Source organism: Chrysemys picta, chromosome 1, assembly GCF_011386835.1.
Source record: "Chrysemys picta bellii isolate R12L10 chromosome 1, ASM1138683v2, whole genome shotgun sequence".
Classification (NCBI taxonomy): domain Eukaryota; kingdom Metazoa; phylum Chordata; order Testudines; family Emydidae; genus Chrysemys; species Chrysemys picta.
In genome coordinates this window covers 307409612-307432605 of record NC_088791.1, presented here as the reverse complement: position 1 = coordinate 307432605, position 22994 = coordinate 307409612, and the positions used below count along the sequence as shown (strand labels likewise).

Below are 22994 nucleotides of genomic sequence, written 5' to 3'. Positions count from 1 at the left end.
ATAGCCTCTCTAATCTCCCTGGGCATTTCACAGTCACTATCACTATCCTGGTCAGGCTGTTGGTAATATATCCCTACTGCTAAATACTTATTATTGGGATATCAGTTAATTCCCTGGGAACTGTCTAATTTCCACTGTTTTCACTAGAGATGGGCCTGAATTGTAATAAAAGTTCTAGATACTAATTTTGAACCCCACCAAGTTCATGTGTGTTTGGATCCCGGGATTTGGTTTGGCCTATTACAGAAGTGAGTGAGCTATGAAATGTGTATCTCATGTGCAAATTATAAGCTCTTTGAGGTTGGGACTGCCGTCCTTCATGTTTGTATTGTGTCTAGCACAATCAGGCCGTGATCCTCTGTGGCACTTCTGGGCTCCACATCAACAAAAATGAATTTTTAAAATGGTAGCGTCAGATGACCTTTTACTGGAATTCAACGTATGAAGCTTTAAGTATGGCTTTATCAGTGTTACTATAGAAACCAATCTGATGTTCATTTAGTAAGAGGAACTCTTGTGTAAATTATACAGTCTGGTAGAATGTGCCGTGATTCTGTTAAATATAGCTACTAGCAACAACAACAAAAATATTAGCTGTGCTGATAACCGCTTCATACCAAATGTCACTCTCAGATAAACCTTCATAGGGTTGAACTGTACATACAAAGCACTAGGTACATATAATCCTGGCTTTTCTACATGAGAAAAGAGTGACAGCTAAAACGTCAGGAATTCATATAGCAGACAAAGTAAATCTTAGTAAATCCTCCAAGAACACAGTATATGAGATTATTCCATCTGATTTGAGGTTATGTGTTTGTTATTAGGCAGGTCCTAATGACAGCCCAAACTGCCTTCCATTCAGAACAGACTGGCAGCCTTCAGAAACTACAATCATTTGAGAGGGTCACATAATTTAAAGAATGGGCTGGCACTAGAATTACTTCTATTTTATTAAAGTGTAAACACAGTAGGGTTTATTTTCCTCTCAGTGCACGTGATAATATACTGTATGTGCATCCCTGAATGTGAATAGGGATTGTCCTTGCGTGATAAAACTCAGAACAATATAAGCTTGGTGAGAAACTCTATAGGGCTTTCCCCCATACTGCTGTGCATATTATGTCCTTATGACATATGAGACTATGTTCCACAGACATAATGAACTTGTTCCTTGAGGCAGTGAGAGACAGCATCCTCTACAGACTGACACAGAGAGTAAAGCTGAAGAAGTTGTCAAGAGAGTTTCATTCTCGTTGGAAAATATTGAACCATATTCCTCCCCAGTGTAACTCCACTGATTTCAGAGATATTACACCTGGAATTAATTTAGCCTAGCAGGCTTACATGGCAGAAGGGGTAAATGTGAGATTATGAAACATCTGCAATTGTAGGATGTTTGTGAAAGATAATTACCCTGTTTTTTTAATCTTATCCCTATCAGATTTCTGCAACATAATTGCATTCAAACTATTTCAAGGAAAGCATTTTTTGGATTATACAAACTTCAGATATTGTGAGTAATCTCTTGCTTTATATTTACTTTTTAATATAACTAATTGTCTAGTGTATACAATAGAATGTGCATAATTTATAAAATTGAATTTTGTAAGACTTACAGGTTGCTAAAAATATTCCTATGGGAAATTTCGGCTGTGCTCTATCTTTCAAATCTTAGGGTATGTCTATACTTACCTCCTGGTTTGGCGGTAAGCAATTGATCTTCTGGGATCGATTTATCATGTCTTGTCTAGACGCGCTAAATCGATCCCGGAAGTGCTCGCCGTCGACGCCGGTGCTCCTGCTCCGCGAGAGGAGTACGCGGAGTCGACGGGGGAGCCTGCCTGCCGCGTTTGGACCCGCGGTAAGTACTTTGTAGTTCGAACTAAGGTACTTCGACTTCAGCGACGTTATTCACGTAGCTAAAGTTGCGTATCTTAGTTCGAACTGGGGGGGTTAGTGTGGACCAGCCCTTGGTCAATCAAGAGGCAGTGGCCTCAGCAAGATTGCTGGGAACCAGGAACTCCTGAGGTCTGTTCCCAGCTTTGATTCTGAATTTGCTTTGTGACTACAGTATGTGCAAATCATTTAACCTCTTTGTGTCTTAGTGTCAACCTATAATAATAATCAGTTACTATATTTTCCTTACAGTGGTGATGAGGATTCGTTAGTTTGATGTTTACAAAGCATTTTAGTCAGTTAGGTTTCTAAAGTTAGGCACCTCAGTCCAAATTTTGCTGTCTATTTCAAACAACGCACTGATTTTTCAGGGATAGTGAAGACCTGCCATTTTCAAGTGGGAGTTGTAGGTACTCAGCATCTTTGAAAAATCAAGCTACTTATTTAGGTCCCTTAACATGGAGTTAGATGCCTAACTTTGGGAATCAACATTTGAATGTTAGCTTATATAAATACTAAGAGTTCTTATTACTAGGCCTGCATTCATCTTAAAAGGAATTGTGCAGGATCAAGGCAAATATTGTTCACTGAATCACAGGAACACAACAAGTTATAGCTGTTCACCCCCATATAGAGCAAGATTGTTTCCTATAGTACATTTGCAAATATTTTATCCACAGTAGTTTTAAATGTCTAACAACACAAGAAAAGAAAGATTAAATCAAATTGTCTTGTTCTTGTAGTACAGATAACCTCTGTAAGAGACAGAAGTTAAATTGCTATCATCCAGGGTTTTAAAAACACAAAGGTGGTTGCTACAGTCATCCATAAATATTCCATAAGTGTTGTCACATCAATGTCTAACTGCAAGAAGCTTTCAGTATTGTTTTGTTTTTTGGTTGTTAGTCTAATCTAGATTCAGGTGCTGTTATTTTAGTCTTAACATTATAGTCCTTTCTTCACAGATATCTCAGTCATAACTGTATCACCAGTCTGAGACCTGGGATATTCAGAGACAAATTGAAATGGCTGTGAGTGTCCATTTTCTTCACTTTTAAAAGCAATGTCAGTCATTGTAAATGTGTACCTACACTGTAGATTTAAAACGACAAAACCAAAACATAAATGTTATGTTTGTAATTGGTTTTGCAGAAAAAAAAAGAATTAGAAACTGTAATTCATGATAGCAGATATTTTGCAATCCTTACAACCATCCCATAGGCTACATATTAGTTACTGTAGATATCAAATTCTAGTCACTTTGTGATCTCAAAAAGAAACCACTCATCTAACTTCCTCATGAATTAGTTTTCTGGACCATTTTTCATTGACTTTATGTATGTCTTTCATGTAGTAACAAATCAATTATGTCTTGCTAGAATTCTAGATGGTAACCCAATAGCGAAAATTTCACAGCAGCTATTTACTGGGCTAAAGTCTTTGTTTTTTATGTAAGTACTAGTCTTGTACATTTCTCATATCTGTATTTTTCAGTATCAGTGCCACTGCTACCAGTTAAAAGCCATAATATACTTCTTTTCTTTCCATAAGATTTTCAAACATTTTCCTCATGAATAAATCTCACCTTTCAACTTTTCCTAATAATAAGGGATGCTTTCAAATTTCCTTCCATTTTTAAGGTCCATTATTGTCCACACTATAAAGTACTATGCTATTATTAAGATTTGAATTATGTCAAAGTTATTTATTTACATTCATAACACACAAAGAAAACTCTGCTTCTACACTGAAAACTCTTGGACATACATAGCTAACTCCTACCCTCTTTTACAATAGACATAGAAAACTGAAGTAATATTTAAGTACTTATATAGTGCTCAGATACTATGGTGATGAGCACTATAGAAAAGTCTAAAAATAAAATTTGGATTAGGACTCAGGAGCATAGCTGGGTGAAACTTTTTGGGCAAATAGTTTACTCAATGAAAAATGCAGTTACGGGTCCAGCAAAAGTATTCGTGTCAGGCTCACTGAATAGTTTCCATTGAACTGAAAAATATCAATAATATTCCAATATGGAAACAAAATATTTAATTTCATTTCTATCCAAAAAATGTCTTTTGACTTTTAGGCATTTTGACAAAAGCAAAGGAAAGGAGGACTAGACTCACAAAATGGCTAGAGGAGGAGACAGTGGTGTTGGTGCTTCCCTCTGTAAGTTTTAGCCTAGCGGTTAGAGCATTCACTTGGGATGTGATAAACGGGGGTTAAATTTCCCCCTGTGCCTGATCAGCAGAAGGGATTGAACTTAGAACAATTCAAGTCCTGGCTGCAAGGGCTGATTAATTATTTATTAAAAGTGGAACAACTTTAAGAGAAGAGACTAAGGGCACGTCTTCACTACCCGCTGGATCGGCGGGTAGCAATCGATCTATCAGGGATTGATTTATCGCGTCTAGTGTAGACACGATAAAATTGATCCCCGATCACTCTGCCGTCGACTCCGGAACTCCACCGCAGCGAGAGGCGGAAGCGGAGTCGTCGGGGGAGCGGCAGCGGTTGACTCGCTGCCGTCCTCACAGCCAGGTAAGTCAACCTAAAATACGCAACTTCAGCTACGCTATTTGTGTAGCTGAAGTTGCGTATCTTAGGTCGACTCCTCCCCCACACCAGTGTAGACCTAGCCTGAGAGAGCCCCTGCACTGGAATATTCTAAAGTCCAGTGGCAAGCGTGCTCTTCACGTAGGAGGCCCAAATTCAGATTCCATCTCCTTATCAGGCTGAAGGGGGAACTGAATCCAGGTTTCCTACATCCAAGATGTGTATTCTAACCACTGGACCAAAACTTATAAGGAGACACCACTAAAATGTTTGGACTCAAACATTCCTTGGTTTTTCAATTCACTGAAAAGTTTTGAAAATGTCATTTTCAGATCGATCCAAAACAAAACTTATTTTTGTTTTTTTTTAAATTACCAGAGAATCAAAAAATCCATTAGTTGTCTAGCTCTCCTCAGGAGTTCCTGGATTTCTTTCCCAAACATATATTATTACAGCATATTTATTTGAAAACTTAACTACAGTTGCTTTAAATAATTTCCAGGGAATTGAACAATTCGGGGTTTTGATAATCGAATACAGAGACTTTCACTAATAGGCCATTGGTTCAAATCCAGTCCAGGTCAGTAGAGATGAAAAATGATTAATCAGCAATTTTAGAGCAATGATTTATTTTAAACTATTTGGTTGTCTCAATCAAGCTCCTGGCAAACAGTGGCCTACATCACAGAAACCACTATAGTTGATACTAATTGGTCTCCATGCTGCCAGTCTTCCCAGAATGACCAATGAAGAAATGGTGGATGTAAGCCTTTAGAGTTGGTGCCTCCAGAATAGGATTGGGGAACAGGATTGAAAGAAACTGGCACTAGTACTACCTGGGTTGTAGTTTATTTTATGGAAAAAAATGCTCTGGGGTTGTCAATTTGACTCCTTTCATGAGCATGTATTATTTATTGTTTATTAAGAAAATACCTGATATACCAGTGTCAGAAGATTATAGATTTGTTATAGACTCATGGACTTTAAGGTCAGAAAGGGACTATCATGATCATCTAGTGCACCGTTTCTCAAATGTGGCCACCAGGGGGTTTCCCTGCAGCCAGGAAAGCTTCCTGGGCAGTTATGGGCATCAGCCCCTCCCCTTCCTCCCTGTTGCTCCTGAATGAGTGGTGAGCCAGCAGTGAGTGGGGGTTCTCACGGCATGCAGGGGGGCGTCTGGCAGGGGAGTGAGGAGGTGAGTAGCAGGTGGGGGGCTGAGAGGAGGTGAGCAGCAGGTGGGGGACTGAGGAGGGACGCAGCAAGCCAGCAGCAAGTGGGGGGGGGGTGAGGAGGGACGTAGTGGCAGGGAGGCAACCCCCCTCCCAAACCTTACATAAATAAATTACAATGATTTGGACGTATATATGTGCAGATTACTTTATTAACTTTTGGAAAAATAAATAATTTTAGGAAAAAGATGTCAGTGCGACACCAGCAAGAGTTGGTGGCCGCACTCTGAGGCAACCAAAAAATTTGTTGTGAGAACCCCTGGTCTCGTCTGACCTCCTGCACATCGCAGGCCACACAACGTCACCCACCCACTCCTGTAATAGACCCATAACCTCTGGCTGCATTACTGAAGTCCTCAAATCATGATTTAAAGACTTCAAGTTACAGAGAATCCACCATTTACACTAGTTTAAACCTGCAAGTGACTCATGCCCCATGGTACAGAGAAAAGTGGGGAGGGAAACCCATTTAAATCGCTGATTTTTTTTTCTTAATGGACTGTAGCAAACTTAATTTCTTGCTTTTAAGGCCATGTAACTAACCTAACCTCATGGACTCTTCGCTCACAAGTTTATGTTTTGAATGTTTTTTTCCACTACTAGACAATATGTTTTAGAGTACAATGCAACAGTTCCTTTTGTAATAGAATCATAGAATCATAGAATATCAGAGTTGGAAGGGACCTCAAGAGGTCATCTAGTCCAACCCCCTGCTCAAAGCAGGACCAATTCCCAGCTAAATCATCCCAGCCAGGGCTTTGTCAAGCCGGGCCTTAAAAACCTCCAAGGAAGGAGACTCCACCACCTCCCTAGGTAACGCATTCCAGTGTTTCACCACCCTCCTAGTGAAATAGTTTTTCCTGATATCCAACCTGGACCTCCCCCACCGCAACTTGAGACCATTGCTCCTTGTTCTGTCATCTGCCACCACTGAGAACAGCCGAGCTCCATCCTCTTTGGAACCCCCCTTCAGGTAGTTGAAGGCTGCTATCAAATCCCCCCTCATTCTTCTCTTCTGGAGACTAAACAATCCCAGTTCTCTCAGCCTCTCCTCATAAGTCATGTGCTCCAGACCCCTAATCATTTTTGTTGCCCTCCGCTGGACTCTTTCCAATTTTTCCACATCCTTCTTGTAGTGTGGGGCCCAAAACTGGACACAGTATTCCAGATGAGGCCTCACCAATGTGGAATAAAGGGGAACGATCACGTTCCTCGATCTGCTGGCAATGCCCCTACTTATACAGCCCAAAATGCCGTTAGCCTTCTTGGCAACAAGAGCACACTGTTGACTCATATCCAGCTTCTCGTCCACTGTGACCCCTAGGTCCTTTTCAGCAGAACTGCTACCTAGCCATTCGGTCCCTAGTCTGTAGTAGTGCATGGGATTCTTCCGTCCTAAGTGCAGGACTCTGCACTTGTCCTTGTTGAACCTCATCAGGTTTTTTTCTGCCCAATCCTCTAATTTGTCTAGGTCCCTCTGTATCCGATCCCTACCCTCTAGTGTATCTACCACGCCTCCTAGTTTAGTGTCATCTGCAAACTTGCTGAGAGTGCAGTCCACACCATCCTCCAGATCATTAATAAAGATATTAAACAAAACCGGCCCCAGGACCGACCCTTGGGGCACTCCACTTGAAACCGGCTGCCAACTAGACATGGAGCCATTGATCACTACCCGTTGAGCCCGACGATCTAGCCAGCTTTCTATCCACCTTACAGTCCATTCATCCAGCCCATACTTCTTTAACTTGGTGGCAAGAATACTGTGGGAGACAGTATCAAAAGCTTTGCTAAAGTCAAGAAATAACACATCCACTGCTTTCCCCTCATCCACAGAGCCAGTTATCTCATCATAGAAGGCAATTAGGTTAGTCAGGCACGACTTCCCCTTCGTGAATCCATGCTGACTGTTCCTGATCACTTTCCTTTCCTCTAAATGTTTCATAATTGATTCCTTGAGGACCTGCTCCATAATTTTTCCAGGGACTGAGGTGAGGCTGACTGGCCTGTAGTTCCCCGGATCCTCCTTCTTCCCTTTTTTAAAGATGGGCACTACATTAGCCTTTTTCCAGTCATCTGGGACCTCCCCCGATCGCCATGAGTTTTCAAAAATAATGGCTAATGGCTCTGCAATCTCACCCGCCAACTCCTTTAGCACCCTCGGATGCAGCGCATCCGGCCCCATGGACTTGTGCACGTCCAGTTTTTCTAAATAGTCCCGAACCACTTCTTTCTCCACAGAGGGCTGGTCACCTTCTCCCCATGCTGTACTGCCCAGTGCAGCAATCTGGGAGCTGACCTTGTGCGTGAAGACAGAGGCAAAAAAATCATTGAGTACATTAGCTTTTTCCACATCCTCGGTCACTAGGTTGCCTCCCTCATTCAGTAAGGGGCCCACACTTTCCTTGATTTTCTTCTTGTTGCTAACATACCTGAAGAAACCCTTCTTGTTACTCTTAACATCTCTTGCTAACTGCAACTCCAAGTGTGATTTGGCCTTCCTGATTTCACTCCTGCACGCCTGAGCAATATTTTTATACTCCTCCCTGGTCATTTGTCCAATCTTCCACTTCTTATAAGCCTCTTTTTTGCGTTTAAGATCAGCAAGGATTTCACTGTTTAGCCAAGCTGGTCGCCTGCCATATTTACTATTCTTTCTACACATCGGGATGGTTTGTTCCTGCAACCTCAATAAGGATTCTTTAAAATACAGCCAGCTCTCCTGGACCCCTTTGCCCTTCATGTTATTCTCCCAGGGGATCCTGCCCATCTGTTCCCTGAGGGAGTCAAAGTCTGCTTTTCTGAAGTCCAGGGTCCATATTCTGCTGCTCTCCTTTCTTCCTTGTGTCAGGATCCTGAACTCGACCTTCTCATGGTCACTGCCTCCCAGGTTCCCATCCACTTTTGCTTCCCCTACTAGTTCTTCCCTGTTTGTGAGCAGCAGGTCAAGAAAAGCTTTGCCCCTGGTTGGTTCCTCCAGCACTTGCACCAGGAAATTGTCCCCTACGCTTTGCAAAAATTTCCTGGATTGCCTGTGCACCGCTGTATTGCTCTCCCAGCAGATATCAGGGTGATTAAAGTCTCCCATGAGAACCAGGGCCTGCGATCTAGCAACTTCTGCTAGTTGCCAGAAGAAAGCCTCGTCCACCTCATCCCCCTGGTCTGGTGGTCTATAGCAGACTCCAACCACGACATCACCCTTGTTGCTCCCACTTCTCAACTTTATCCAGAGACTCTCAGGTTTTTCTGCAGTATCATACCGGAGCTCTGAGCAGTCATACTCCTCTCTTACATACAACGCAACTCCCCCACCTTTTCTGCCCTGCCTGTCCTTCCTGAACAGTTTATATCCATCCATGACAGTACTCCAGTCATGTGAGTTATCCCACCAAGTCTCTGTTATTCCAATCACATCATAGTTCCCTGACTGTGCCAGGACTTCCAGTTCTCCCTGCTTGTTTCCCAGGCTTCTTGCATTTGTGTATAGGCACTTAAGATAACTCAATGATCGTCCCTCTTTCTCAGCATGAGACAGGAGTCCTCCCCTCTTGCGCTCTCCTGCTTGCGCTTCCTCCCAGGATCCCATTTCCCCACTTACCTCAGGGCTTTGGTCTCCTTCCCCCGGTGAACCTAGTTTAAAGCCCTCCTCACTAGGTTAGCCAGCCTGCTGGCGAAGATGCTCTTCCCTCTCTTCGTTAGGTGGAGCCCGTCTCTGCCTAGCACTCCTTCTTCTTGGAACACCATCCCATGGTCAAAGAATCCAAAGCCTTCTCTCCGACACCACCTGCGTAGCCATTCGTTGACTTCCACGATTCGACGGTCTCTACCCCGGCCTTTTCCTTGCACAGGGAGGATGGACGAGAACACCACTTGCGCCTCAAACTCCTTTATCCTTCTTCCCAGAGCCACGTAGTCTGCAGTGATCCGCTCAAGGTCATTCTTGGCAGTATCATTGGTGCCCACGTGGAGAAGCAGGAAGGGGTAGCGATCCGAGGGCTTGATGAGTCTCGGCAGTCTCTCCGTCACATCGTGTATCCTAGCTCCTGGCAAGCAGCAGACCTCTCGGTTTTCCCGGTCAGGGCGGCAGATAGATGACTCAGTCCCCCTGAGTCTTCCTAATAGTCCCCTAATAGTGTCTTCCTTTTATGATAAACAACTCACTTGAGGCCCTTCCCAGGAAAATGTGTGTACTGAAATGCCTTTTATTAACTGGATGTAAGTACATTATGCAAAAGGTTTATCTGGTTATTTACTCAAATAAATTGTTAACATTTAAGGGTGGAATTTTCAAAAACACTCAACATTGGCATATCTCGGCTCCCACTGAAGTCAATAGCTAACAGTGAGCACTTTCAAAAACCTCATCCTAAAACATTAAATTATGGTTGTCCAAAAATTGTCACTTGGCCTCTGTGAAGATAACAGAACGAATCAGATGTGGAGTTTTTAGGTCAAGCCATTTTTGAGAGTTGGACATTCGCAAAACAGCATCAGGAAATTTGCAAAAGTTAAACTCTCCTGTATTTCAAACCATCATCTGACAGGTGCTTCAACCAGTTGTCTACAAAGTTAAATATAGAAAGTTGCCCCTTCTGACACCGGTGTCCCTCTTCTTACATCGGTGACACTCCTCTGCTGATGCAGTAGCAGAAGTCTGGGGCAGGTGAGCTTCCTAATGGGGAGGAATTTGATGATGCAGAATCTGGGTATATTCTAATTGTAACTTGTAATTCACTCTTCCAGAAATCTTACCCCACATATCATTGCCCCAAATTTACCCTGTCCTAAGAATTTCCTCCAAATATAGAGATTAAAGCCAGTAGCAAACTCTCTTCTATCTGCCACAGATTCTCCCCACACAACAAAACTAGCAATACAGCATTTCTTAACAGACTAAAAACTTGTTCTCAGTCTTCCAAGTTCTGTTTCTTACCATATGTGTAACAGTGCCACCTGCTGATGCCTGCTGCCATAATAATCTATATCAGGGGTGGTCAAATCCCGGCTCGTGAGCGGCATGCGGCTCTTTTACAGTTAAAGTGTGGCTTGTGGAGCTCCCCATGCCCCCCTTGCCCCAGTCTGGTAGGTGACCCTGCGGCGGGGTGGTGGGCTAGGGGCTTCTGCCAGAGATGATTGGTGCCTGCTGAGGGGGGGGCACCATTAAAACAGCTTGAGTCCTGCCCCCCCTTAGTTTCAGCTGCCACCCACCCCCGCATCTCCCAGCCAGCTCCCCGTGGAGAGGCAGTGGCAAACAGCTGGAAGCGGCAGGGAGGGGCTGCTCCTTCAGCTCCATGGGGAGAGGCAGCAGCAAAAGTAGCAGCTCTCCCTGCCGCTCCCAGCTGTTTGCCATTGCCTCTCCCCATGGCCGCAGCTCCCATCTTGCCAGCTCCAGCAGCTGCTGTGCAGGGAGGGGCCCAGCGGCACCATGTGACTGAGTGGGGCCAGCAAACCCTGGCAAAAATCAGAGGGGGACACATGACCCCCTCACGCTTCACCTCTGGCTTCTGATCAGCAAGGTGTGTGTGGGGAGAGGAGCAGGGGGGTCTCAGGGCTTCAGCAGGAAATGGGCTGAGGTCCCAAGCCCCGGCAGGCGCACCCCGACTCTTGAACTTCTGAAGATTGTTGTATGCGGCTCAGAGGGTCAGTAAGTTTGGCCACACCTGATCTGTATACTTCAGTACACAGACTACACATGAGAAATGCCAGGCAGGTTGGTTTAGTTCTGATGAAATGAGAGAGGGGATGGTCACAATTGGGCCAGTAACAGAATTTCCTTTCTTTGACATTTATGTTTATGTCCCAGAATAAGGGATGTTTTGGAAAGAAATGTAGTAAAAAAGTTCAAAAGCACAAGAACATCCCAGAGCCTTGGGGCCACTGCCATGAAAATATTTGTATGATTTGTTTATAAAAAGTAAATAAAAACGCTTGTTTTTCATTCAGGGATTTTGAAGGCAATCGTATCAAGACCTTAACTAATACCACCTTCCTGGAATGTGATGCACTCACAGTACTGTAAGAAAATAAACAGTTCATAAAATGACAGCAATAAAAACTCCTTAAATCATATTACTCAACACATGATTTGATTCCATTCATAACTCCTAGTCAGGGACACTTCTGCTTCATAGCATTTTGTCAAGGGAACAATCTTTATTTTTAATTAACTAATAATAATTAGTTATTTTTTGCACAGCCTTCAGGAGCCTTTTGGAAATGGTCATTTTATCAGTTGGTTCAACAAATAGAATAAGAATTAGACAACTTCTGTTGTTTCTGCCTTATGATCAGATCCCTCTTTAATGTGTCAAGACCAGGAGCCTAATATCAGACAGAAACAAAGCTGATGTTGAAGAAGGGCATTCAGCTGCATTGATGTTTACCATGTGAGTTGTGGCTATACAACAATATCTCTTTGTCAGTAACAAGATTCTTTGGTCAGTTTCCCAGGTTATGCAAAGTAGAGTTTGGAGGGGATTCATGTGCACTTGGAGAGCTTTCTGGAGATCAAGAAAAAGGACAAATACCTGCATTTTACACATGCTGATTTTTTCCAGTTGGGGTCTGTAGAGTAGGACTGTGTGAAATTCAGAGGGATTTACAGAGCAAAAACCTGATGCTACATTTTGAGTATTTAAGATTCTTGTCTATAGACCAAAGCCATCAGCCTTTAATCAGTCAAATTCTCCATTGCCTTCTGGGAGAGCTTTGTTTGATTAAGTACCTCAGAACTTAGCTCAACACAATTGCTTTTGAGCTGAATAAAAAAGTACAATACGTCACCGCTTGTGAAAATGAGCCTGGTCCTATGTAAATTCCAATTCAACTAGAAAAGCAATAAAGCCAGAAACAACTAGCTTAAAACATTAAACTGTTACTTTAACATCTATTTAATGTCACAGTTTTCTTCGTGGAAATCAAATTTGTTTTGTGCCTGAAAAGACATTTTCTTCATTAAGAGATCTGGGAGAACTGTGAGAAGTTGTTCTGTTTTTGAATGATAGTTATGGTCTGTTACATTTTAGTAATTTGTGGGAGTGAATAATTAAGAGGCACATGCAGTGTATTCTCCCTTCCTTGTAAACCAGTACTGGAGAAGAGCAGAAGATAGCTCTAGCACTCTCTTGAATCCTAAAAGGGGGACTCGGTTACTAAACTAGCTGGTGTTCCATGTCTAAGGGAACATGTGCAAATAGCTGGAGAGGGAGTAGAAGTCTAGAAGGGAAGGGTAAATAATGGATCATTGGTGTCTGGAGTAGGGTGACCAGATGTCCTGATTTTATAAGGACAGTCCCGATATTTGGGGCTTTTTCTTATATAGGCTCCTATTAGCCCCCCTCACCCCGTCCCGATTTTTCACACTTGCTGTCTGATCAGCCTAGTCTGGAGAGAGGGACATGATTAGAATTGACTGTCATTGACAGCTGAAGAGAGAGGAGTAGGTGGAGCCGGTAATTGGTAGGGGGTTTGACTTGCCAGAACGTTGAAACTTTTGAGAGGTGGGCAGTAATGTGATTCTGTATAAAATTAGTTGGTTCATCATATTCTTCAGTCTTCACAGTGTTGAAAGCACTTTTTTTTTCTTACTCTAACTGTACTAAAATGTAAATATTGCAGCTCAATATAGCAAACAGATGATTAATGTTTAGTAATCACCAGAAACCAATGCATGCATTTAATCAATTCATCATCCCAAAAGAGGAAGGATGTTGTAAGAAACAAGTGATAGAATGGACGGAAGCAATGCAAACAAATAATTCCTCTCAAGTGAAATGGAAGCGTTTGTCATGAATTGTTAAGTAACAGGATAGAAGGGATTCCGGCTAATGTTAAAAGTGCGGAAAATCTGTTCCTTTGGCTTCCTCAAGATCAAATATGCTATTGAATGAAACTTTATCTATTGAAATGGAAGAGCACAACACTGATGATGATTCCCAATGGTTTTGGTCTTTATTTTTCTCCCAGGGACCTCTCCAACAACTTAATTACAGAATTACCACATTATATTTTTGAAGATCTGAAACATTTACAAAAACTGTAAGTCACAAATCAGATTTTTAGAATATTGTAGTTTGGCTTGATTTTTTTTTTCTAAATTCTGAATAATAAGCAATTTTTTTTGTTTTTTTTCAGTAACTTGTCTTGCAATCACTATCTCAGCTGTATGGAGATCAGTTTGACAGTCTTCAACAACTTGAGTCTTTGTAAGTGAAGAATTGAAAGATGTTACATAGTGTATTGAATGGTATGCCTCTAAGCCAGGAGAAATATTGATTAATTAAAATAGGCCTGATACTGTGAGATACTGAACAAAGGGACATAAGGGCAGTCAGCACATCACTGATAGGTGCTCAGTACTTAGACGTATCAGGCCCAAAATATATAATTCACAGCCACAAAGATTGATAAAGTTTACTGCCGTGTTCAACAGTAAGCCTAGGAGCAACCAAAGAGTTCAGACAAAAAATAAATTATACATCTCCTACAGTGCATAGGCTGATGGGCAAGACATGTAAGTCACAGACAGGCAAAACTAAGAAGTCAATGAGACAATAGTGTAGGGAAGAGGGATTTAGGTTTATTAGGAACTGGGGACCTTTGGGGGGGGAAGTGACCTATACAGAAGGGATAGGCTCCATCTAAACTAAAATAGAACCAGACTGCTGGCACATAAAATGAAAAAGCCTGTAGAGGACCCTTTAAACTAAGGGCTGGAGGAAAGCCTACAGATGGGGAGGTTTGGGCAGAGACGTCCCTTAGGGATGAACTTATTGAAAGGGGAACTCTATATCCTAGTAAAATGCATAAGAAAGAAATTGGTAAAGTAGAGGTAGGAGCTAATGAGGAACAGTCAAACAAAATGGAGTCCCATTTTAAAATAACACATGAAGGCAAGCAACTGAATAGTGACAAAATGTACAAATGCCAGAAGTCTAAATACTAAGATGGGGGAACTTGAGTGCCTGATATTAAATGAGGCTATTGATATAATAGACATCATAGAAACTTGGTGGAATGAGAGTAATCAATGGGAGACAGTACTATCAGGGTGTAATATATAGGAATGACAGAGTAGTTCACCCTCATGGGGGAGTGGCATCATATGTACAAGAAAGCATAGAATCAAATAAAGCAAAAATCTTACATGAAATAAATTGTACTACAGAATCTCTACAGATAGAAATTCCATGCTTGAATAGTAAGAGTATAGCAGTAGGAATATACTACTGACTACCAGACCAGGATGGTGAAGTAGTTGTAAAATGCTAAGGGACAGTTTTCACAATGGAGAGGGTAAACAGTGGGGGAGGCCTCAAGAATCTGTACTGGGTCCTGTGCTGTTCAACATATTTGTTCATTATTCACTTCCTTTTCCAGACCATTAAGTGGTTACGTTTGCGGATGATACCAAATTATTCAAGATAGTTGCATCCAAAGCTGACTGCAAAGAGTTATAAAGAGATCTCACAAAATAGGTTGTCTGGGGGGAAAATGGCAGATGAAATTCAATGCTCAAGTGGGTCCACAGTCCTGGATCATCTAGACTTAAGGAACTAAACTCAGCAGCAGCTGTTTCTTGCACCTCCACCACACTCTTCTCTGATCTATACTTTTATTCAGGAATGTGCATGGTTACATCAATTTGAGATGGAGACATGGATGTTGCAGTAGCTGCCAGGTCACCTGCACTCTGACTAACTGGAAGATCAGGCATCTCCTCACCACTCGCATCCCCACAGGGGCCGGAAGGCTCACTGTGAACATCTGTGTCTATGTATCTCAGGAGAGCTCCTTCCTGCTTAGATAGAAAAGCTTCCTTTGCTTTCTTTCTTTTTCTGAATGCTGCCCCAGAGGGGCGTTTTCTTCTTTCACTCATGACTGCTGTTCTGTGCCAGCTATAGTGACTCTCAACATCAATTGAAGGGGACAAATATGCAGGCTGGTAGCAGGGTCTGAGGGAGGGAAGATATCAGCGTCTTAAGGGCCTAACTGGCTCCTACTACTTCAGTTGGCTGCCTGTTCTCCTCAAGTGGGTTCAGGGAAGCAGCAGGAAACTGGAAGCTCCCCGAGAAGCTGGTGTTAATCAGTCCAGGCTCCTGGGGGTGCTAGAGAGGTACATAAAGGCTCCTCCTCCTCCTCTCTCTTCCTCCAGCTCCTGCTGCTTTCTGTTCTTCCCTCTCACCTTTTCTCCTGCCTGCCTGTTATACCTCTCGTGCCCTCCTTCCTCCAGCACAGCACTCCACCATCTCTGTGCATCTAGAGCAGAGAGAATACACATGCACCAGCAGCAGACACAATTTTCTACACTCTGGGTCCTAGTGGCGCTCCCCCCTCCTCTCCCGCAATCTGGCACCTGAGGTGGCTGCCTCAGTTTGCCTCATGGTAAGGCCAGCCCTGCACCCATCAGACCAGTCAGCCTCAACCAATTCAAGTTGTTCTGGTGCCACAGTGGCCTCTGGTGGGCAAAAGGCAGAAATGCACCATTTTCTGCAGGAAAAAAATTCTGCCTCACATGGAACTCCCCATAGTGTGGCCAGTGGCAGCAGGGCAGCACAATAGACCAAAATAGCACAACTCTTAACGGCTAAAAAACCCTGACAACTGTCATCTAAAAATAGTCCAATTGGGCTAGAAAATCACATACTTAGCAACCCCCTTAGAATGCTGCCCCCCCCCCCCCCCCAGTGCATGTGCTACTGTGCCTAATTGGAAATCCAGCCCTGGTTAAGGATATGGAATGGCTTCAGTGTGAGGAGAGACTAAAATGATTAAGGCTGTTCAGCTTAGAAAAGAGATGATTAAGGGGAGAAACAATAGAGGTCTATAAAATCATGAATGGTGTGGAAAAAGTGAACAGAGAAATTTTTTTACCCTTTCCCACAATACACAATGAAATAAATAGGCAGCAGGTTTAATGCAAACAAGAGGAAGTACTTTTTCACACAGTGCAAAATTAACCTGTGGAACTCATTGCCATGGGATTTTGTGATGGCCAAAAGTATAATTGGGTTAAAGAAAGAACTAGATTTGTTCTTGGAGAGATCGGTCCATCAATCGCTATTAGTCAAAATGGTCAGGGATATAACCCCGCACTCAGGATGACCGTAAATCTCTGATTGCAGAAGCCAGGAGGAATACACAGGGATCGTTCTCTCCAAATTGTTCTGTATACTCCCCCTGAAGCTCTAGTACAAGCTCCTATCAGAGACAGGGCTAGATGGACCTTGGTCTGACCCAGTATGGTAGGTCTTATGTTCCAGAATGTTTGCTGCAATTTATTCCTCTGTAAAGCTTTCTTTCAGATTGCTATGATTTCAATAGAGGTAATTCATATCAATCATATTTTATAAAATAGGTACACTATAAAAGTTTGAATTCAAAAGATTTTCTGTTTCCCCTTACTTAGGGTCAAGGTCTCCCCTTGTATGCCCAATCTGTGATTCCCTTCTGCATGTCATGTTCATGCCAAAAATACTTATTCCAGACTCCTCATGTTTGCAGGTGAAACACAAGAATATAGTACAACTTGAAAATTATTACCATCACATTGATGTACTGTATGGGCTTTTTCCAGTAATCTGCAGAAATGGAAAGTTAAACATTAATTTTGTATAGTTGAGTTTCTAGCTATTCTATTTTTGTTAAAGAAGAGGAAAATCTCGTACATCTGTCTGAATGTTCAAAATGCTCTACTGAGCAAAAAAGGCAATTCTTTACTTCAAAAGGCTCAGATCGTTTCAGATAGAAGTTGGTACTAACCACAAACTGTTCTTAGTAGCTCTCCTATGCATCATCTTTTGATACCTTTCCCCTATCTTGCCTTACCATGAAAATCATTGATGTTCAAAGCCTGCATTGTGCTGTGACCCGAAGTGAGGATGCCAAGATATGGTGTCTGAATCAGAATGGTTTTTCTATTGGGATTATTTTAAGTACATTCCAGTGCTTCATTTCATGATCATTCACAGAACAAATATAGCGAGTGTAACTGTTCCTATAAATCTTCCAGTCCTGGAAGAGACCACAGAAGCAGGATAGCATTAGGAAGATAGGGAACTCTTTTGAAATTTGAATGGGTATATATGCTGAAAGTAAATAAACTCGAGCAATCCAGAAAAGTTTGGTTGTTTTGAATATGGGAGCGCACACACCAGTCTTTGATAGGTATGTTACTACTCATACAGCACCTACCTATCTGTCAAGATTAGCAATATGATTTATCTATTCAAATTAGAAGGAATGTAACATAAAAAGAAGCCTGTAAACATTTCTTGCTGCTTTAAAAAGTCACCAGTGTTATCATTTTTATATAATGTGATCAGGTGTAAAGTCAAAAGATCAAAATCCAAAGTAAAGTACTAGTACCTGTGGCATGTTCCTTATTGAGTTCAGACACTTCTGAACCCAAATTTCATACATCATTTCAGGGGAAGCCCTATAGCAAGAATACTGCATTAGAGCTGCCAGGCCCAGTTAACGCAGTTGCTGACCAATGCAATTTAACTAGATAATTCTATTTGTATATCCTGGCTCATTGTTGAAAGGATCTGTGAGTTCTGTCTTGTCTTTTGACCAATACATCTGGACAAGGCTCTTTTGTATGTCCATTGCTTTGAGAATACACAAAACATGGGGGAGAAGTACCCTCTGAAACCTGTAAACTCTGCACTGATAGCCTTGCATATATGTAAAAGCAGTCTGTAAAATACTATTGTAATCAGGGCTAGCTCCAGCATTTCTGGAGCTGGCCCTGATTCCAAGCAAAAAAAAAAAAAAGAAGCCGCGATCGCGATCTGCAGCAGCAATTGGAAAAAAAAAAAAAGCCGCAATTGGCGGCGGCAGTTCAGCGTCAGGTCCTTCGCTCCTAGAGGGAGTGAGGGACCTGCCGCCCCCGAATTGCCGCAGGTGCCGCCCCTCTCCCTTGGCCGCCCCAAGCACCTGCTTGTTAAGCTGGTGCCTGGAGCTGGCCCTGATTGTAATGCAGACAAATTTCTGACATACTTCCAAAATTCACCTTCTAAATTGCACAGGATATACACAAGTATAAATACAAAATAATTGAGGTCAGTGGAGTTACTCTGGATTTATGCCGGTGTTCCTGGGATCAGAATCTGGCCCAAAGTGATTTATACTGTAACTGATAATGTGTAATGGAAGCTAGGTCGCTCAACAGATTCAAATAAATGATGGTTCAGTATTATAGGGCTGTCAGTAAATTGCAGTTGACTCAAGCAATTAACTTAAAACGTATTAACTCGATTAAAAAATTTAATCACAATCACAGTTTTAATCGCACTGTTAAACAATAATAGAATACCAATTTAAATTTATTATAAATATTTGTGGATGTTTTTCTACATTTTCAAATATATTGATTTCAATTACAACATAGAATACAAAGTGTACAGTGCTCACTTTATATTATTTTTTATTACAAATATTTGCACAGTAAAAAAAATAAACAAAATAAATAGTATTTTTCAATTCACCTCATACAAGTACTGTGATGTGTTCTCTTTATTGTGAAAGTGCAATTTACAAATGTAGATATTTTTGTTACATAACTGCACTCAAAAATAAAACAATGGGAAACTTTAGAGTCTACAAGCCCACTCAGTTCTACTTCTTGTTCAGCCAATTGCTAAGACAAACAAATTTGTTTGCATTTATGGGAGATAATGCTGCCCACTTCTTATTTACAATGTCACCTGAAAGTAGGGTGACCAGACAGCAAATGTGAAAAATCAGGATGGGGGTGGGGGGTAATAGGAACCCCACAAGAAAAAGACCCAAAAATCTGGACTGTCCCTATAAAACCAGGACATCTGGTCACCCTACCTGAAAGTGAGAACAGGTGTTCGCATGGCACTTTTGTAGTCGGCATTGCAAGCTATTTATGTACCAGATATGCTAAACATTCATATGCCCCTTCATGCTTTGGCCACCATTCCAGAGGACATACTGATGACGCATGTTAAAAAAAAAAGTGCTAATTAAATTTATGATTGAACTCCTTGGGGGACAATGGTATGTCTTCTGCTCTGGTTTTACCCACATACTGCCATAACATGAAATATATGGCAGAATTTCTGCATCCTTTTTGGTTGTCCATTGACAAATAGATTCATATTATAAACATCAATCTATAACCAGCCAAATTTGTAATTTATTGTAAATTAGACTGAAGTTTATGTTAATGGAATACAGGTAGGTATGGTTAATCTATACCTGGTTTATCTGTGCATGTACGTCTCCCAATGGCATCAATGCATACAGATAAATCAGGTACTTATTGTCATGCACAGGTACCAGTTTGATTTATTAATCTTAATTTTTTTAATCCCAATTAAAAGGAGGTTGCTAAAAGATGCAAGATAACCAGGTCCAATTACACTTTTTTCTCTGTATAAATCAACAAAATTAGTCTTAAAATTTATCCATAAAACTTAGAGCATGAATGTGTGACTGCTATATGCTATTGTTAATTATAATGTGTCTTTCAAAAACTGATTCCTTTAAGATATCAGCAGGGAATCTGAACATAGTGATATATAGAAATCGCTGAACTGGGGCATTTATTTAAAATAAAATCAATACACTAAGTTTTGACTGATCTAAAAAGCTTTACATCTGTAGTTATTTGAACTATACACTCTTTGTGAGTGTACAGTCTTTTGAACAAGTATCAGGGGGTAGCCGTGTTAGTCTGTATCTACAAAAACAACAAGGAGTCTGGTGGCACTTTAAAGACTAACAGATTTATTTGGGCATAAGCTTTCATGGGTAAAAATCTCACTTCTTCAGATGCAAGTCTTTTGAACAGTAGTTTGCAAAACAAGGCAGAAACTACATTTTTCTAAATCATTTGAGACTATTTGGACTCAAAGACTTTTGTAGATTTTGGGAGCAGTGAGGGGAGGTTGTCTTTTGTTTTTTGTTTGTTTTGCTTTTTTTACATTTTTGGTATCCTTAAAATATTTTCTGTTATAGTTTGCTGAAAGTGGTGCCATAAAGAATTGGATATTTGGCATATTTACAATATTCTATTGGACTCCCTTCATTCCTTTATAAACATGGTGTATTCCTTAAGGATTTCAGGGCACAATAACCCTAATAATCAGCAGGAAATCATAATTCTTTGAGACTGAGATCTCATATCACTGGACACTCAAATTAGTGAATCCCAGATTAGTGGAGACAAAACATATATTCTATCTGACATATGGAAATAGTAAATAGGCCAATTATGGCACCATCAAGTGCTTTCTTTAATGACCTGAAAATCAAAAAGGAATCCTACAAAATATGGAAACATGGACAACTTGCTAAGGAGGAGTATAAAAGAAACGCACAAGCTTGTAAGGACAAAATCAGAAAGGCTAAGGCGCAAAATGAGTTACGCCTAACAAGGGACATAAAAGGCAATCAGAAGAGGCTCTTTAAATACATTAGGAGCAAGAGAGAGACAAAAGATAGTGTAGGTCTTCTACTTAGTGGGAAAGATGACCCTTAACAAATGACATCAAAAAGGCTGAGGTGTTTAATGGCTATTTTGATCAATCTTCACTAAAAAGGTTAAGGGGGACCAGCTACTGAACACAGTTAACAAGAGGGAAAGAAGGCAAGCCAAAATAGGAAAAGAACAGGTTAAAGAATATTTAAATAAGTTAGATGTATTCAAGTCAGCAGGGACTCATGAAATTCATCTGAAGATACTTAAGGAACTAGCTGAAACAATCTCGGAACTGTTAGCAATTATCTTTGAGAACTCCTGGAGGATGGGTGAAATCCTCTGGGACTGGAGAAGGGCAAACATAGTGCCTGTCTTTAAAAAGGGGAACAAAAAGGACCTGGAGAATGATAGACCAGTTAGCCTAACTTCAATATTTGGAAAAATACTGGAACAAATTATTAAACAATAGATATGTAAGCAGCTAACGGATAATAGGGTTATAAGGAATAGCCAGCATGGAATTTGTCGAGAACAGATCATGCCAAACCAACCTAATTTCCTTCTTTGATAGGGTTACTGGCCCAGTGGATGGAGACGGAGCAGTAGACATGATATATCTTGATTTTTAGTAAAGGCTTTTGACAGTTCCTCATGACATTCTCATAAGCAAACTCAGGGAAATGTGGTCTAGATTAAATTACGATGAGGTGGGTGCACAACTGGTTGAAAGATCATATTCGAAGCGTACTTAATAATGGTTTGCTATCAGACTGGGAGGGTGTATCTACTGTGGCTTTGCAGGGATCAGTCCTGGGTCCAGTACTATATTTTCTTTAATGGCTTGGATAATGGAATGGAGAGTATGATGATAAAATTTGTGGATGACCCCAAGCTGGGAGTGGTTGCAAGCACTTTGGAGGTCAGGATTAGAATTCAAAATGACCTTGACAAATTGGAGAATTGGTCTGAAATCAACGAGATGAAATTCAATAAAGAGAAAAGCAAAGTAATACACTTAGGAAGGAAAAGTCAAAAGTACAACTACAAAATGGGGAATAACTGGCTAGGTGGTAGCACTACTAAAAAGGATCTGGGGGTTGGATAACAACTTGAATGTAAATCAACAATGTGATGAGTTGTGAAAAAGGCTAATATCATTCTGGGGTGTGTTGACAAGAATGTCGTGTGTCAGACATGGGAAGTAATTGTCCTGGTCTACTTGGCACAGGTGAGGCCTGAGCTAGAGTACTGTGTCCAGTTCTGGGTGCCATGTTTAGGAAAGATGTGGGCAAATTGCAGAGAACCCAGAGAAAAGTAATGAAAATGATAAAAGATTTAAAAAACCTGGCCTATGAGGAAAGGTTAAAAACACTGGGCATGTCTAGTCTTGAGAAAAGAAGACTGAGGGGGGACTTGATAATAGTCTTCAAATTTGTTAAGTGTTTTATTTTATTAGAGAGGCTATGATCAATTGTCCTCCACGTCCACTGAAGGTAGGACAAGAAATAATGGGCTTAATATGCAGCAAGAGAGAGTTAGGTAAGATATTAGGAAAACCTTTCTAACTATAAGGATAGTTAAGCTCTGGATAGGCTTCCAAGGGAGGTTGTAGAATCCTCTTAATTGGAGGTTTTTAAGAACGGGTTGGACAAACACCTGTCAGGTTTACTAGACCATTTAGCACAGGAGCCTGGACTTGATGACCTCTAGGTAGCTTCCAGTCCTATACATTTCTATGATTCTATACTCTTCCATAAACAAGCTCACTGTGATGAACAAAATACTAAGAGTAGTCTTGTTGCAATAGCATATTGTGCATTGTGCACAGGCTACTTATTACCATGTGATTT

The 22994-nt window shown here is 41.2% G+C and overlaps 1 protein-coding gene across 1 annotated transcript in view; it reads left to right on the top strand.

Moving 5' to 3' along the window:
- Positions 1–22994, top strand: part of RXFP2 (relaxin family peptide receptor 2) — a 68328-nt gene that overhangs the window by 31002 nt on the left and 14332 nt on the right. The window contains 10 exon segments of the mRNA XM_065581352.1: positions 1445–1516; positions 2865–2930; positions 3279–3354; positions 9824–9874; positions 9877–9905; positions 11634–11705; positions 12593–12664; positions 13656–13727; positions 13824–13837; positions 13840–13894. Of these exon segments, the coding sequence (XP_065437424.1) occupies positions 1445–1516; positions 2865–2930; positions 3279–3354; positions 9824–9874; positions 9877–9905; positions 11634–11705; positions 12593–12664; positions 13656–13727; positions 13824–13837; positions 13840–13894 (579 nt within the window).